General features: G+C 38.5%; 1 protein-coding gene across 1 annotated transcript; it reads left to right on the top strand.

The window, feature by feature from the left end:
- Positions 1-11,871: 11,871 nt before the first annotated feature.
- Positions 11,872-16,720, top strand: NFE2L2 (NFE2 like bZIP transcription factor 2). Its single transcript, XM_082001512.1, has 4 exons — positions 11,872-12,261; positions 12,426-12,521; positions 13,187-13,366; positions 15,239-16,720. The coding sequence occupies exons 1-4, from the start codon at positions 11,995-11,997 to the stop codon at positions 16,445-16,447; spliced, it is 1,752 nt and encodes a 583-aa protein (XP_081857638.1). The 5' UTR covers positions 11,872-11,994; the 3' UTR covers positions 16,448-16,720.
- The last annotated feature ends 2,327 nt before the right edge of the window (positions 16,721-19,047 follow it).

Raw genomic sequence — 19,047 nt, 5'->3', positions numbered from 1 at the left:
GTCATCAGGAGCTGTGTGCTTGACTGACATGCTGTTGGGTAAGAAGGCTGAATTTTGTCCTAAACCAGGGTATTTCCGGTTAGACTGCACACAGTTATGTGACCAGATGACATGTTCTACAGTCAGCTGGGTAATAAAATGATGGGCAAAAGAGGGTGGCAGGGCTGGGTGGGCAGTTCTGACAGTTGGTGCAGCTCAGCTCAGATGGGTAACAATTTTTCAGAAGCTTCATGGTTGGAAGGAGAACACGGAGACTTCAGTGGCAGCGGTCATCCAAGCTGTGTCAATGGGAGTATTCCACCCCAGTTTGTTACAGTAGGGCTTGTCTTCACTGCTATCACAGAAGTAGTGACTGATACGTATGCACCCGTGCAGATAATGCTGTCATTAAGTGTCCTTGGAACACGCGTAGTGTAGACCCTGGTGCAATCTTCTGTGAATTATTTCACACAAGATGCACAGACATATTTTCTGTTTTGTAACATTGAATTATATTTGCACTTTTTTCCTACTGTAGATGGGTCTTGAGCAGATCTGTATCAGCGGAGGAATTTCTGGAAGATTGTCCCACTGATATTTGTAAAATAAATCAGATAAACATGAGTAAACTATTTAAGATACCTTAAGGATGAAAATGGAAGTACTTCAGTAACAAAAATGGTACTATTAAAACAGCATAATATGATAAAACAAAACTTCTATTTGAAACTGAGTCATAACTTCTGACAGATGGTCTTCCAAATTATTTAAATTTAATTCTTCGTCTATGGAAATGCACATCATGTTTAGGTGCCTCATAGCTTTGTATGCCATAAGAGAGAATTACAGCACAGTGACTTCTGGTACTGTGCTCTCTAATTTGGTTTCAGTATTTGAACTAGAATATTATCAGGTCAATTCTTCAGCTAGTATAAATTGTTGTGACTCTGTGGAATGTTTTCCAGCTTGATTTGTGATCCTTTATCACCTGCCACTTCAGGAATCTAGTCTGTACCTACTGCTTTCAGGAATCCTTGCTCAGCTGATAACCAATGTGAACATCTCCAGACACCTCTCACCTCTTGGTTTCTTTTTGCTGGCAAAATCAAGAATGGAAGCCACTTAAATAATGAAACTGTTAATGGAGTGCTTTAAGTTATTCTGAAAAACTCTGCTACTAAGGTCAGAGCCATAGAATTATTTTAAATTTGAAATGAAGCTTGGGATGAGAGTTTTTGATAAATTGTGTGTGTATGTGGCAGAGATGATGAACAAGGTCTTAAAAATGCAAGTAGTAATGACAATTAACAGTTCATAGCTGACTGAGTAGTGGTTTACCCTAGCAAGATCTCTATCTTGTTGTCTGAATTAACTGTGTTATAGAGAAATTTTAGAACCTATTTTTACTGATAATTTGCTATAATCTGATTTTTTTCCCCCAAGTACTGAGGCATAAGGAAGTGTTTTGATCAAAGGTAGAAAACCATTTAAGATCCAAGCATGACATTTTCTTTGCATTCTGTATTTTCTTATTTTACAAGTGATCTTCTTAACCTTTTTGGTCAATGAAATTGATTCTAATTACATCTGGAAAGCAATCAAGTCTTCTGTAATGTCTTCTACTAGAAAAATCAGCTAGAAACAGTCTGCTAAACATACTGTACTGCAATACACTTGCAAACTGGATAGCCTTCCCCCCCAATATTTAATGTTTAACTGTATTAACATGCCTGGAGTATGTTTGCTGCTTATGGATGAAAGAGGTATATTGACATGTTTATTTGTGGCAAACAGTCTTGTTTTGGCCATCATAGGTGCGGGGGGGGGGGAACACAGGACACATCAGGGATTGGCCTCTACCTTGATTTCCTGAGTACATCTGCCCATTGAATCAGAAGGCTGAAAGAGGCATGTCTGTGATAATGAACTGTACAGGCTGTGAACCTCCTTTGTACTCCAAGGGGATAGGCGTGGAGGCTCTTGATTTGGATGGAAGACACAATTACTGATGGTTGAGTTTTGGGGGTTTTGTTTTCTTTTGAGGATATCGAGAATTACTGTTTTCATATAATTTGGTAAGAGATATATAACCATTTACCTACTCTGATTCATGCCTTGGAAGATTAATTAGCTCCTTTTGCTTTCAGAATTTATACATTACACAGGACTTTAAAAAGTGAGGGCTGGATTGCGCCACACAAACGAAGTTTAATTTTGTACACAGTGATGTTCAGTTCTCAGTGGGTTTACCTTTTTTAAGCAAAAGCTGTCCTTGTGTACAAAACCGATAAATTGTCATGTGGACACCTGACATGTTGGCCCTTCTTGAGCTTTCTGGTTTAGTTGTTTAACTCTGCAGGACCTTCAAGTGGAAGAGCTTCCTGAAACCTTTGTGGGGGCTGATGACTTTTGGAGTATCGCTTTTTGCTGAGAAATGTGTGAATCACAAGTGCTTAAGAAAATGAGTAAAATCTATCCTTGCCTCATTCTGTGGAAAAACAATTCTCATCATGTATCTTGGTGTGTCTGGAGGAAGGGAGAAGGTATACAAAGTCCTTTCATGCAAATTAAATAACTATTTCTGTGATGTTTCATGTAAATTCAGGGAGAGATTTTTTGGTCATCTGTGCACAGTTGAATGGTATTGTTATTTACCGAAGCTTTTCTGAAGTATGTCACTAATGAAGGCTGTGCACAGTGTCAAATAAACCATTTAACCATGAATTACTTGTTTGGAAAGATAGTTTCACCACAGCAAAAATTTGCCGTACTGGGCCTCCCTTCCTCAAATCTGTTATGATCCTGTATTGTCCAGTGGTGAATAGTTGAATAGCAGTGTATTTTTGGCCTTTTTTCTGTGCTTTTTTCTTTCCTCTTGTAGAAACTAAATAACCTTTCTAAGTGTATTTGAAGTTGAACACAAAACAAAAATAAAAAAATGCTGCTGCTTATTTATTCAAAACTGTGCATTGACACTAAATTCCCAGCATTATCTATAAAAATTATGTGTGTGGCCCATGCACATTAATTGAAAGACTGATCCACAAAGGTATTTAACACCAGATAACTGTTTCCTCATCCAGGCTGTAGTGCAGCTGTAATGATCCGTCTGGTGCCTGACCCCAATAACTTGCCCAGCCATCAGCAAAATGACAGCTAGAAATGGAGGTTTTATGGTAAGATCCCAGTGCAGTGAAACTGTGTAGTACAAGAAAGGTTCTAAATAATCCTGGAGAATATTTTGACCCACAAACACACTGTTTTCATATTTGGTTTGAAACACGCTTTTCCAAAAAGTATGTAATCCAAATGAAATCAAAATATTGGCTAATAGGTTATAACCCAAGGTTAATACAACTTAAGAAATGTTATTTGCAGTTTTGTTAGGTTCTTTTCTCTGTTTCTACTTTCATCTTTTCTTTCTTCCCCATTTGTTTCATTGGACATAACAGCGTGCTGTAATTTGAGTGGATCGTGTTCCCCAGATGACTGAGCCATTATTATAAACAAATCCTCTTGTAGATAAACTAATGAGTAGCCTGTGGCCATGTCTGCACGCAGTACATGCCTGGCTGGGTACAGCAGGATAGCTTGAAGATAATCATTTAACAGGTAATTGTTTTCCAAGTACTGTAGGTTCAACATACAAGATTAATTGGGACACAAAGGCTTTTGTATTCCTATGGTTAAAAGATTGGCAGTATTTTCAGATGCTGTGTATTTTTTTGATTATTTGTTTACAATGTAGGGTGAGGGTTTTTTTGTTGTATAAATGGCAAAATTCAATAAATTTTCATATAATGCAGTTTTAACTTGGGAGGAGAAAAACCCAAACACAAATAAAGCCGTTAAGACCAAGAAATAAAGTAGACTTCTGTCTGAGATGGCTGCTGTTTGAGTACCTTTCAAAATGGAGCTACGTGGTGCACAGTACATGGTGATTAGACAACTGCTAGCAAGTCAGCCACCACAGAATCACAGTTTACTTGGAGTTTTGTTGATGTACAAAGTGTGTAAAAACAAATAGACAGACTAACCCACTCTTATAAAACAATCCCATATTTTTGCCAGCCTCTCAGTTTCATTATGCAACTTGTGTAATAGATTGTAACTTGAATACATACTAACTGTGTGTGCCTATGGACTTAATCATTTTGTAATGCTGCTGATGCAAGATAGGTTAAAGAAGTAGCAAGTAAATGGCTCTGTTAAGCTGAAAGAGGGATTCAACATTTGAGTAGAAGGGACCGCAATACTTTTATACCAGCCAAATATACTGTTGCAAAGTGAAATTTAGGTTAACACAATATAATTAAGACTGAAAAGGGAAGGACAGAACAAACAGCAAAGCTCTGAAAACATGTAAGATTCATGTTTTAGAAACTGATTTTTCCAGAAAGCACTCTGGGATGTCAAGAGATTTAGGACTAAGTTTGAAGAAGTGGGATGACACCCATGACCATTTTTGGCTTTTGCTAAGCACTACTCTGGCTGCTAGTAAATATGGGCATAGTTAAATTTATTCAAGAAAAATTTATTATCAGCAGCTTACAACACTAGACCTCACTGTCTTTTCCTTTAGTCTAAGGCAGAAATGGAACTTGTAGCAGATACAATGCATGACAGATCTGGCCATCAATACTGTAGAATAACTTTTGAAAAATCAGATATTGTACAAAGAAAGTAAGTCCCAATGTCCAATTTAAGACTTGGCTTTCTGTAAGCCATGCAAAGGAGGCAGTGGGTTTGGGTGCTTTTTTTTTTTCCCCTTGATTTTTTTTTTTTTTAAAGATGTTGAGGCAGGATCAGTCATGGGACCATTCAGCCCCTGGAAACCACATACTCTATACTAAATTCTGTTATTTTAAAGCTACCTTCTAAAATATGTATTGATTAAACAATTTAGAAAAACACAGCTATTTCTGGGGTGTCTGAGATTGTTTTGTGCTCTATCTTCTGCAAAAAGATCTGCAGCACTGAGCAAGAATCCCCTGATCTGTTGTATCAGAAATGGTCACCTCAAGGCAGACTGAATGTGGTGGGAAAAGGAGATAGATAGATAGATATATGTACTCCAGAGATTAATGAGCCAGAGAGGAGAATGTCGCTCTTGCTGCTGTGCCCCAGGCTAGGAGGGAGTGCTGTGAGGCTCTCACACACATTCAGTATTTTAAGAAATGGCAGGGAGGTGAGGATTGATTGATCTTGCAGAAAAAGAGAAAACTGTTGTCAAAGTCAGAAGTAAACTGCTCTTTACGTCCCTCCTTTTCCTTTTCTTTGGTGTCTTTCTGATGAGGATGTTTTTCTTTACCTGCTGTGGTCCTGCTCTACTGTTAGCATTAAGATTTTGCAGCTTTTGGAGTTGGAATTAGTACATTAATTGACCATAAAGAGCCTACAACAGCTAAAGAGCCTACAACAGCTATTCTTCATTGCAGTTACATTTTTGCTCGCTTTACATTCTTCAGGCTGAAAGAAACCTGTCTTTTCACTATCACTGGAGAATATACGAGGTATATGTTTTCCCTGGCAGTTTGGAAAGCTTGCTTGCCTTAGGATGTGTCATATGGGAAAATCATCACGTTGGGAGCTGTATAGATCTTACAGTCATAGCCTTTGTTGATTCCATTCCTGGAAGATGGCACTTCAGGTGAAATACATAAATCATCTGCTTCTCAGGAGTTATTTCTGGAATGAGGGTTGAGAGGGTGGGTGGGTAGTGTCCAGAATTGCACTTGTAGGAGAAGATTGTCCTTCCAGCCAGCCAGATCTTCTCCCCATCTTTGTCAGAAAAATGCCCAGACAAGGCTTGTAGTGAAACTTTCTGAAGAGAATGCTGGAAAATCCAGCCAAGGAGTTTTTCAGCTAATCTAATTTAGAAGAGCAGATCTTGACAATTCAGTGTTTATTAGGAGAGCCTGCTGGAATACAATGGGAGGTACAGTCTGAAATATGAGATGTATTTTAGGAGAAAACAGAGGCTAAACACTTTTAGCTAATGAAATATCGAGCCAGCTTCTGTTCCTGGCCTGGCATTCCGGAGGTTTCTTTCTTCAGTAAGAAAGTAAAATTTGCATATGAATACTTAACATGTCAGGGACTGAGCTTATCTCATATGTGTCTGTTGGGGCAGAACAATGTCCCAAGACATATGGTCAGTATTTTTCAACAGGCTTATTTATATAGACGTGGGGTGGAAATTCTCATACAACATCAGTTCTTTAAAGCTATGGCTTTCCAACCCTTTTAGAGTCCTTTTTCAGGTAAGTTAGCCTGACAGGACTTAAAGAGTTTGCTGACCAAGATAGCAGGTATCCAAAGACTCTTTAGGGCCAGGAAAAGCAAATGGGCACGAAGAAGCAGAAGTAGGCTGGTTTAGTGTCCAGACATACCAGTTTAGTGTCCATCCAGTCACATCAGTAGTAAGTGGCACAGGTATGAAAGACAGAAAAAAAGACACCCCCTCACACCCACCCAAGTACCGCATTTCCTCCTCAATTGCCTGGAAGGTCTTGGTGAAGAATGTGGGACAGCGGGCAGCTCCATGAGGCAGTCAGGGATTTGACCTTGTGCATTCACAAATCACAGGTTGCCGTCATGTGGCTTTGTTTGACAGCTGTCTGTTCTGTCACATTTCCAAATCCTAAGTCCAGACATCTCAAATTGCATTGCACCCCTCTGCCCTCCAGCGTAAATAGCTTCTGCCGTTTTCCCCATTCTTCTCAAAAGGGCTGCTGCTTGTTCAAACTTTTCATGTCCTCACCATCCCTTCCACATTCTTGAAATAACTTTTGTTCTTCAACCTCCAGTTGTAAGGGATTGAAAATTGAGGGTCAGCTTTCAAAACTCAATTGTTTTTAAAAAGTTATGGTGTTGGGCTAACTTTATCTGCTTTCCATGCTTTCTCTGAAGCATGAGGCTGATGTGTCCAGGATTTTTTTTTCCTGTAATTATGAGTTGTAATTAAATAAGTAGCTTACCTTGAAAGAGATTTCAGAAACAAACCACTAGTTACTGTGATTTCAGAGATCATATGAAAACATCAAATGATTTGTAAATAATTCTTAACCTACTTGAACAAAACCAGTTCCTCCCGAGGTTAATGAGGGGAAGACATTCAGCTGTTGCTACCACTGCCTGTGCTTTTTCTTAAGTGGTAAGATGCTTCAGCTCCTTCTCTTACACTGGCTTTATTGCTTGATCCCCTCACTTTCATTCTTGCCTTGGGGTATCTTGGGTCCTTGATCCTCCCTTCCCACATGTTCTTTCAAATACAGCAAAAATTTAAGGTGCTTTTTATTCATTCCTTTCACCTTCTGGAAAACAAATAGGAGTTGGGGGATGCTTTGCCATGTCTCTTTCTGTGAGTAAGCTATAGGAGGGTTTTCCTGCTTCTCACGGGGTCCTGGTCTGAGCTTCCTGCTGGATGCAATATCTATTAATTCTGTTGCTCTTTCATTTATTCATGCTGGCATATGAAGTCTTCTCCCTTCTTGGAGTTAGGTGCTAATGGGGCATGGGGAAAAAAAAAACAAATCCTTGTCAGGTGAGAGGTACTGCTAATGCTATCCCAATTTAGGCATGTTGCAAAAGGCACAATGTTAAGAAGTAAATGTGCAGACCCCACAGGTGTGCTGTGTATTAAGGGGATAGCTAGTAACAGGCTAAAAGCACTGTCTGGGAGCACTTAGTGAGATTGTTTCTCTGCTGACACTTGGGCCACTGGATGTTTCCACTTTACCAATTCTACTTGTAAATGGCTTCTATTCCAAACAAAACCAAAACCAGTCAGATAAACCAAACAGGGATGAAACAAAAAAATTAGTGTTTTCTTTTAAAGCACAAAAGTCAGTCTATGAAAATAACATGAAAACAGGGTTTCTTGCCTTTGTTTACGCTACTGCAGACGTGTTTGCTTAGGAGCAATAAGAGTTAATTGTCAAACTTTACAATGTAGTCAAAGATTTTCTCATAAAATGTATAACAGACTTTGCCCAGATGGCAAATGCTGATATGTAAATCTAAAACATGAAAATTTCCATTGGGGGCCAGATGGTGGCTTAATGTGAATTGTTTAACATTTATGTTTATCTTATTAAAAGTGCCTTTATATGTCCAAACCAAGCTATCGCTGTGGTTGGAAGAGCATATCACTAAATGAACAACAAAAAAATCAAACCGTGAATACAAGGCACCTCCTGCTTACATGGATCATGGGAAAGCAAAGCATGTCCTTCTTTGAGAGAAGTTCTTTCTCTGTCTACAAAATTGCGAAGAAAATATTATAAATAAAATCAAACCACTGTTTGTCTGCTTGGGAAAAGTATTAAAAACATTACTTTCCCAGAAGTTAGAAATGTTGGACAATGGTAATGCACACATGAAATACCTTAATGTACTTCCTCTCAAAATAGGGCGTTGGTGTTTGGTGGGAAAGAGCTGAGCTCTAGGCGAGGGGGAAGCATCGCAGCTGCAATCCCTCCCGGGCACAGGTCCTTCCTCCCGCAGGAGAGGCCTGGCTGTCCTGCGCCGCCTCTGCCAAAGCCATCGCTTCCTCTGATGCAATTCAAGAAATTGCACAACGGAGGAGAGAACAAACGGGCGTTTGTGGACTCCGTCACATGAGGGACTGCTGGCACCTTTACAGTAAATACGTGTGATATTAAGGGAAGTGGTTAGCGTGGCTCCGAAGGGCAGCGACGAGCCCTGCGTCAGACGAATCTTTCACAGGACTCTCACTGCATCGTGCTCCAGTTCGGATGCAAATCTGTGCTCGCTCGTCCCTCCAGATGAATCTTTCTGAGACTAGCACATCATGTTGAGGCATCTCAAAGTCAGAGGGTAGCTGCTGCGCAGGCAAGAAGTAGAATGCCTTTTAATAGCTTTAGTTAAACACTCCAGGCATCAAATACACAAGTTATTTTTGTGATGCTTTCACAGTGGAAGGGGAAAAATGCTTCAGTGATAAGCCTAAAATAGAGTGCCTGTGGATACCTCTGTGTATGTGTGTGATAGTGTTCAACAAGACAGAGAAGTAATTTAAAGAGGAAGATTGTGGGGAGGCTGAAGGAACAAAATTGCAAAATATTTGCTTTAGACTGCAAATTAATTTTTTTTTTTTTTTTTTAGTTCTTTGCCATTACCTCGTGCTAAGCATTGTGATTCACTCCTTGGTGAATCACTGGTCAACGTTGACTCCATTAACTTTGACCTGAGGCTTTGGACTAATGCCCAGATTTATTTTTTTTTTTCTTGAAAAGGGTAGTATTACTAAAAGCATTGGCTGAAATTATAGATAAGTGTTAAATGGCAGGTTAATATTTGAATCAGTGTGCTGTTTGATGATATTACATATTAGCATATTGAACAGAAGAACGCTTCCTCCATGCAACCCATTTGTGTGAAGAGTAATTACTTGAATTGTTATTCAAAGTTAAGGCTAATATTGCTGTATTTATATAGAACATTTCAAATTGAAAATAGGAGGGCTCTTTTTCAACTCTATGGTGATAACTTAAAAAAAAAACAACCCTCTTTGCCAGAGATAAGATATTGGGCTAAATATGATCCCTTGAAAAATAGTGACAGGAGCTGAGCCATGTTGTATTTCTCCAACAAGAACGCACAGAGGTGGTGGTGTACAGCCATGGCATTTTTTTTGGCCAGCTGCTGTCTTTGGACATCTCTCATCCCACAAACAAGGCAGCACCTGAAGCTACTTATTTTGATAATGAATATAGCCAGTAGCATGACTGAAAGATTTAATAGCTGTGCCTTAAGTTTTTACACTAAGGCAACATGGTTTTTCTTCTTAAGGAAAGCATGTTATGCCTTCTGTACCTCAATTTTTTAATCACTTGTTCTTTGTGATTTAAACTGAAACTGAGCACCAGTTCTGCTATTTTTGTGCTGTAGTGTGTTGCAACTCAGGGACAAAAACAGCTCTGTTAATTCACAGCCTCGTGCATTATACACACACAAAAAACAACGTTGGAGTCACATTTTTAATGGTGCCTTGTAAACGAATAATTCAGAAGTGAGCCCTAAAATCCAGATCCTGCAGTTTTATCCAGAACATATTGCAAATGCTCTGAGACTAGGAAACAGTTTTGAATCTGCTGCAGAAGGAGACAGTGAGCAGCTGGTAAACTACTGGCCCTTAATGAAGCTATACCACATTGCAGTATCTCCAGTTACTGCAGAACTTAATTAGTTCGTTTTACTCTGCCAATCTGGAGAGACCAAACATTGTCTTGGGCAGCCACTGTAATTATTTCAGCTTCGTCATTGCTGGCCATTAAAGCTGAGTTTGGCCTTTCCTAGCAAGGTACATTAAATATGTCTTAGATTTTGGAATGCCTGCATGGTGTTATGCACAGATATTTTATGTAACTGTCCAATTTTAGAGAACAGTAATTTTTTTAGTAACTGGTAGAAGTAGTTCACACCATGTATAAATGAGTGCTAATGGTATAAATTTTTTAATAAAGAAATGGGAATACTGAATTGGTTTGTTCAAATGTAGACTTGCCCTAATGCTTTTTGCCATAACTTGTACAGCAGTGATCATTTTGAATGGCAACATGACTTGGCATTCATTTGCTTTTTTATTTGAAAATTGTCTTTAGAGATAAGGGAGTGTTTTAATTTGATATGGTTGCAAAATAAATGTGTCTTGGGTGTAGAACTGCTAACTGAATCAGTAAAGTTCTGTTTAAATGAAATATGTAGTGTTTGGTATATTATTTGTAGTGTGCTAGCCTGATGAGAATGCCCAACACTGAACATTATTTTTGTGTGCTGCTGCAAAAGGATAGTTTTAAGAAAAATGAAACGTGCCATAAAATCAGAACTCCCAGGCACCACCTGGAAATTGTTGGCATTTACCCATCTGATAAATGTGGCTACCAAGTTATTAAAATTCTTTATCAGCTAATATCCAGATGGATGATTTTTGGAGTGTTATATTTTCTTCACAGGGGAGAATAGTCCAAACTTCAGCATTGAATATTTTAACAGTAAAAAAAAAAAAAAAAATCCACCAACTTTCTCCCCCCCCCCCCCCGCCCTGCAAAAACCCTTATGCAATAAGTTAAAAGAAATTGTAGCCAAATCAAATAATATTAACTGGGTGGTTTTCCCTAAATAGCAGAGTTTAATTTGTCTTCTGAAACACTATAGGTGCAAGGTGTAGCCAATTTCCAATAAATTTAGGTCCTTGTTAGGTCTCTGATAATGACTGACTGTGGTGAGCCAGAGGCCAACTGATTAACAATATTTGACACCTATTGACCTCTAGTTTTATACTCAGCTGCTCCAAATTGACTGCACTTATAGCATCAACTTAGACTAAGGTTTGAATGGCAATTTTTTAGTAATAGCTTTAAGAATTGTGGTTAGTGCTACAGTGATGTTATATCGCTTGGTGACTTTGAAACCTGGTTATCCCCCGATTCTGAAGCCCTGTTCTGCTGATCTTTAAGATTAATACTTAATACCAGGATGGAACATAAATATTTTAAAATACATTTTGCAGTATGGCTATTATAGTTACTCCAGACAGCCACCATCATGTTTCTAGTCAGCTTTTACAGTTTTATAATATCACACGGAAAAAAACTTACATGGGCAAACTTTTCAATTTCTGGTTTTTTTTCCTCCTAAAAATTACTTTCTATAATTTATTCTATAGCTTCATGTTTTCTATGTGCTAACTTAGGAAAGAAGAGTATATTTATCGTCTGGCTTGTTCATCTATTACCTTACCAATTGGAACAAATTGCTTAGTTTCTGTGAACCTGTGTGCAGGTCACAGCAACGAAACCATCAGTTCATACACTTCAGAAAGGTTATATAGAGCTATATTTTATTTAGATAATTTTGTAGGATTAAGAGAATAAGCCTCAGTTACATGAGTCTACCTGTTTGATACAGAACTTAAAAGCTTTGCTATTGTTCTAAACAAGTTTTGCTGGGGAGTACGCATGCTTAAAAAAAGCATTTCTATTACAGGACATGAACTTGATTGACATCCTTTGGAGGCAAGATATAGACCTTGGGGCAAGGCGTGAAGTTTTTGATTTTAGTCAACGGCAGAAGGAGTATGAACTCGAGAAACAGAAGAAACTTGAAAAGGAAAAACAAGAGCAGCTCCAAAAAGAGCAGGAGAAAGCCTTGCTGGCTCAGCTGGAGTTAGACGAAGAGACAGGTGAATTTGTTCCAGTTCAGCCAGCTCAGCACATTCAGTCAGAAAATACTGAGCCACCAATTGGTTTTTCACAGGTAAATTCTAATATGTGTTTGTGAGTGTGTTGAAACCTTTTTCCATTCACAGGAAGACATAATGTTAGTGGTTACCTAAAATAAATTTGCATTCGTTGCTGTAATGGAAGATTCTTCAGTTATTCAAAGATGCAGTAATATTTTTTCATAACTTTCCTATTTAGACCACACAGACTTCAAAAACAGAAGCAGAGGCCTTGTCCTTTGATGACTGCATGCAGCTCTTGGCAGAAGCATTCCCATTTATAGACAACAATGAGGTAAAAATGCTCAATACAGTGGTTTCACGGGTGGTCTTCTAGGGGGATCAGTCTCATGTCTTCTCTTACTAAGATTTGTCTTTGCTGTAATACTGGTTTGTGATATGATTTGAGTTTTGTCCCCAAGCTGACTCCAGCTGCACTAAAGGAGTGTAGTAGGCTTAAACTAGGGCTGCATCCGGAGGGAGTGGGGTGGAACTCCTGTATTCCTTCTGCTTGCTGAATCCTGCAGCCAGGATTCGGTGTATGATGGCAGCTGATGGCAGCCATTCCAGGTGCTGCAAATAACGGTAGTGGACTTCGTCAGTTTGTTACAGTGAGCTTAGTGCAGCTCTCTGGAGTTAGTGCATTTGAGCCACTTTATTTCCATGTGCTGACCCAGACTATTTAATGTGTGAAGATAAGCCCTTCATCAGCTGCTTTCTAGGGTCTTTTTCCTATTTCTTTCCTTAATATGAAAACTCCCTTAATGGGAATATTTTTGTGTTATCTCATTATTTACAAAAAATGATTTTGTTAAGAAATACCTGCCTGTTTGTTCTGCAGAAATGGTAGAACACCAAAACCTAGGCTTTTGCTATGGAAAATTCAAATTTCTTTTTTTGAGTGTGCTTGTTTTTGGTTTGGTTTGGGTTTTTTTAATTTTTGTTTTTTTAACACTCCAGGCTTCTTCAGCTGCATTTCAGTCACTGGTTCCTGCTCAGATCGATAGCAACCCAGTCTTCATTTCCACTGATCAAACTCAGCCACCTCAATCACCTGTTCTAGTTCCACTTACTGATGCAGAGAATATGCAGAACATAGAGCAAGTTTGGGAAGAGTTATTGTCCCTTCCAGAATTGCAGGTAAGGGTTGAGTATGATAAGCACCTGAAAAAAATAGCATGATATTTTGGAAGAGGATGGTATTTCGGAGAATGCTGTACAATAGCATCTTAACAGATGGTGTTTATAACTATCATGGTGGATTCTACACCTGTAGGATGTCTATAACTTAATATGAGCTTTTATTTTTTTCAAAATAATATATTGAAAAATATGTAGGAGGAAGAAAATCAGTTGTTTATCAGACAGCCTTAATAAAACATAATCTATCTTCCCATCAGAACTTCCCCATGTTTAAAAAAATGGTTGTTTGCCTCTGTATGCAACTTCTTGCAGCATGATCATGGTTGAAATTTCAGCTGCTTAAAAATGGACACGTCTGAATTATGGATGTACAACATGAGTTGTTTCTACAAGCAGTATTGTAAATGTGTGTGTCTTTTTTTTGCTGTGAGTAGATTGTGTAAATCATGGTTACTTTTACACTCAAATCTTATCTAAGGAAAAGTTTTTGTAAAGATGGTTATAGAACATATGTTTAGATACACAGAAGAGTCAGGGATAGTTATATAACTACTGTTTATATATGTTCAGTAAGAGCTAATTATGTAATGTACATGAACCAAATATTTCAAAGGAACAAAAAAATAGCTTTGCTATAGTACTAAATTGTGCATTACAGAGGATATCTAGGAGTTTTTTTTCTGCTTATCCTTATGTCTCTATTTATATTTTCCTTAGATTTCACTATAAAAGTGAGTAAATATATTTTCGAAAATATTATTGTACAACATGATCATGCTTCAGCATGATGCTGCTCTACTTTCTGCTATTAACACAAGAGGTGACTGCTCAGTAGAATGTCTGTAAATCTGAATATTTAAAATTTTTTAAAAAGTAAGTGTTTGCAGGAAATGCATTTTTCCTGCAATCCTACTTTTTCCCTTCATATCTTTATGTTTTTCAAAATTTTCCTAGTTTCCTAATCTCTACTGCTGTGGCAGGCTTAAAAGCTCCACATAAGTAACAAGGGCAATTGGCTGTGAAGAGGCAGCAGTGATGCTGAAAATACATTAAGAAACCAAACCAAAATTATTTATTGCAGTAATTCTGAATAGTAGTTGAATAATCTTCTGAAAGAAGTGAGATAATTAAATTGAGGGTATCGTCTTTTATGAATTATGTTTGAAGAACAGGAAAAAAAAAAAGAGCTCTCACATTCAAAACCTTAGCTTAAGCCTTGAACGATCTCTGGCTGAATAATCAGTGTGTGGTCCCTTCTTAAGAGAAACAGAATCATTTTGGTAATTGCCTAATTCTTTGGGGACAGCAGGCACACTTATTTCAGCTTCAGTTAAGAAACTGCCACGCTGTTGGAAAGACCAATGTGTCTTGTAGCCAGTGAAAGCCCATCAGTGTAATAGTCTTCAATGCTCACACTGATGTTAGCCAGCTTAACTAAAAGTATGTGGAGTGAGTTAATGTTTGCAAGGCTTCATGTTGGTACTCCTTTTACTTCACTGAGAATTACATTTCTCTGCACTGAACAGCTGCTTCATTCAGTAAATCCTAAAAGAATCTCGTTTTTTGAGCAAATGTATCACATAACATGAAACTAGAGTGTTAAAAGTAATTGTTTGCTAGTAATGCTCATTAAGTCTCACTCAACGATTTTGCAATTGCTGCACTCATGCCATTCCTAGCAGTGGTGCTTGTGAGAAGTTCAGACCTGGCAGCTCTGGGATCCCCACTAGCAGTTTAGCAGAACAGGAGGGCCCCGTGCAGCTTCCATATAGCGTTGGAATCTGTCTCTTCAGCATCTTGCTCTGAGGTTGAGAGGCTCTGCTGTCCTAAGCTAAATTGCTCAACTTCTCTCTTGCATTTCCCATGTAGTGTCTTAACATTGAAAATGATAACCTGGCTGAGGTAAGCACAATCACAAGCCCTGAAACCAAGCCAGCAGAGATGCACAACAGCTATAATTACTACAGCTCATTACCCACCATGAGAAAAGATGTTAACTGCGGTCCAGATTTCCTGGATAGTATTGAGGGCCCCTTTTCCAGTGTTTTGCCACCAGAAGACACCAGCCAGCTGAGTGTGAACTCTGCAGATGACACGTCCCCTTCAAATTCTGATTTCTGTGAGGATTTCTACACCACCTTTATTGATACAAAGGCGAATGGTGACACAGCAATGACAAACACTATCAGTCAATCACTTGCGGAAATTCTAAGTGAACCTATTGATCTTTCTGATTTCTCACTGTGTAAAGCTTTTAATGGCAACCACTCAGGAACCGCACCAGAATGTAATGATTCTGACTCTGGTATTTCATTGAATGCAAGTTCTAGCGTAGCATCGCCCGAACACTCTGTTGAATCATCTGCCTATGGAGATAAGACTTTTGGATGTAGCGATTCTGAAATGGAAGACATGGATAGTGCCCCTGGAAGCATGCCGCAGAGCAATGCTAGCGGGTACTCATTGCAGTTCCAGGATCAAGCGTTTTCTTCTGCAGGGCCAAGCACTCAAACACTTAGTTTGCAGCGTACAGACACACCAAAGAAAGAACCCCCCGCCAGTCCAGGCCACCCCAAAGCTCTGTTCACAAAAGATAAACCTTCAAGCCGCCTTGAAGCTCATCTCACGAGAGATGAGCAAAGAGCAAAAGCTCTGCAGATCCCTTTTCCTGTTGAAAAAATCATCAATCTCCCCGTTGATGACTTCAATGAAATGATGTCTAAGGAGCAGTTCAGTGAAGCCCAGCTTGCACTTATTAGAGATATACGCAGGAGAGGCAAGAACAAAGTGGCTGCTCAAAATTGTCGTAAGAGAAAACTGGAAAATATAGTGGAACTGGAGCAAGACTTGAGTAACCTAAAAGATGAGAAAGAGAAATTGCTCAAGGAAAAAGGAGAGCATGACAAAAGCCTTCGTCAAATTAAAAAGCAACTAACCACCTTATACCTTGAGGTCTTCAGCATGCTACGTGATGAAGATGGAAAGTCTTACTCTCCTAGTGAATATTCACTGCAGCAAACTAGAGATGGCAATGTCTGGCTTGTTCCTAAAAGCAAGAAGTCAGAGACTAAACTTTGAAGGGCAGCACAGCTGGCTACTGCTCTTCAAGTTGTTATTTTTGTATCATTACCCTGATAGTTTTTACTGTGAGATGGAATGTGGAATTAAGTAATATTTTTCAGGTAATTTTATGCAATGATGATTTTAAAGTTAATAATTAGTTTATGGAAGAGGCAAGTTTAAAACTAATGGTGTAATGCAGATGGACATATGCAAAATTTGTAATCTCACTTTTATAACAGACATTTCCTTCTTACAGCACCACTTTGACTAGTTTCCATATACCTGTAAATATTTAAAGATACCATATTTATATACTGTTCCTATCTCTTGTTATATTCATAGATTTATTTGAGGGAGATATATAAAAATGATTTTAGCCTTCTGAATATAATTTCTTGCAAGACAAACAGTCTGGCTTCTGATACTTTTTTATAAATATGCAATAGTGTTTGTTTCCCATTGTTCTTACACATTTATACTTGCTTTATATTTAATATATGATTTTAATTTAGTATGAAAGTTGATACTTTGTGTTTTGATTTTGATTTACCAGTTCATTAAACTTTATTTTTAACTCTACTTCACACACATTTATTTCCCTAAAGAAGGGAGATCCTCACTAGTTTTTCAAGGGTAAGTCCTCATGTACCAAATACACTTAATAAACAGAGCTGTATCACACGGCATTGTCAGCATTACTGATGCTTCATTCAACATAATTTTAACTGCCATTTGGAAGGATTGTGTAACATAAAGTTAAGTTTCAAGTCTATGCTAAGTTGACAGAATTTTTGTTTTGCTCTTTGAACACTACTTAAATGCATGATGAGATCTTTCTGCCAAAGGCATTTAAAAATCTGTTAATTAAGATGTCGTCAGCATTATGCATTTTTCCAACTAAAAATTCTGTACACTTTTGAGTAATTGTTCTAGAAACACACTGTGTGTCTCTGACTCCAATCACTGGGCATCGTTTGTCACTGCCATTACTTTGGAGCTTATGGGAGAAGGCATATTAACTGCCAACCAATGGCACTATTTGGAACCTGGGCTCAACTAACTGAAAAGCGTTTTGGTGTTTAAATTATGATTTATAAGAGAATAAAAATTGGGCAAACAAACAGTATTGTTTTGTTTACTCCTCAAATGGCCTCTGTACTTGATCTTTTGAATACAGAAAATACATAATTTGTAATATGAAATACACATATCAATCTGAACATTAAAAACCATATCATCTTCCTTCATCTTCCCTATGAAACTACTAAAAGGCATATTTAATCTGAAATTTTTTTCTGCTACCTGTGCTCTGTATCATTTTAGGAATATTTTGTCTATACAATATTATGCATAACTTCATTTAGTATAATAAACATCAAGTTGTCTTGCAAGACCTTATTGTACATCTTTTTTAAAGAAGGAACCGGAGATACTGAAAAAGGGTAGAGTAGGACCCATGAAGATAATCTCATCTCATGGCTGGCCATGAAAGCCAAAAGAACAATTTATATTATCATAATCCCAATTCTGTACTTTATCACTTTTTATGAACCTTTTGAGTGTCCTCAAAGAAAAACTAAACCCAAAAAGGAAGGGTAGGGGGCTGATACAGAAAGCCATTGTCCTGATGAATATTAGTCTGTCATAGGATGCTATGGAAGTTCTCCTGGTTTTGGCTGTTCTGTGCTGTTTGCTGCTTTCATACAACCCTAGTGACTCCAAGCCCTCTCACCTGAATGGCATTAACTAGTTTGGCACCTACAATTACATAGGAACCAGTTTTGGTTTTACCTGTATGCACAGAATTTCAGATGCTATTGTGTTGTCCAGTTGGTGACAGCAGTATCAGTGTAACACTTCACAATCAGCTTTTACTACCCCAAATAATTTTGTATTTCCAATCTTTGTCACCTTGTCATTCATCTTCCTGTTAACTCATTTACTGATTCTGAAGAGCAGAGGCCTCTAGTACCTGGTGCACGCACGCATACACCCACTCTCCCTCTGTTGCACTTCATCTGCAATGCAGCCTTAGCTAACCAAAGAGCAGAGCAGTAACAACAGCTTCACTGAGAAGGTAGTTTTGCTCCAGGGCAGTGTAACGCCGGGAACCATGATCCTATTGACTACATCCTCTTTCAAAGGCAGGTGTAACGGCCAAGTGCCAGTACCAGAAGAAAGTCTTTGGTACCCAAACCCCAGGGCTGTGAGCTGCTCTAGCCCTGCCTACCTTAAGAGAAACGTAGTGGTTTCACCCAACTTCTCATACTGCATTACTTGCTGCAAACTTTCAAGGGAGGTCCTGCCCCACAAAATGGTTGCATCTGAGGCAGCAGATAGATACAGTGAAGTCATGAAAAAAACCTGTAGCCTCACATTTCCAACATCCATGGAAGTGCTAGGAACCCCGCCCGTTACATCGAGTAGTTAACATTTGTGTTTTTGCAGAAGACATTTATCAGGAAATGTAAATCCAGGTGACCCAACTTGCACTTTGAGGCTGCTTACCTTGCTTATACTGACCTTCTTCCTTGTTAGCAGTGTGTCAGTCCATCCCACTGCACAGTCCTTGACATACTCTGAATGCAAGAGGACTCCTTTTTGGAGGAAACAGT

Source organism: Phaethon aethereus (genome assembly GCF_964289735.1).
Source record: "Phaethon aethereus genome assembly, chromosome: 6".
Classification (NCBI taxonomy): Eukaryota; Metazoa; Chordata; class Aves; order Phaethontiformes; family Phaethontidae; genus Phaethon; species Phaethon aethereus.
Note: the sequence above shows the minus strand (reverse complement) of the source record. Positions and strands in the feature narration are given on the sequence as shown.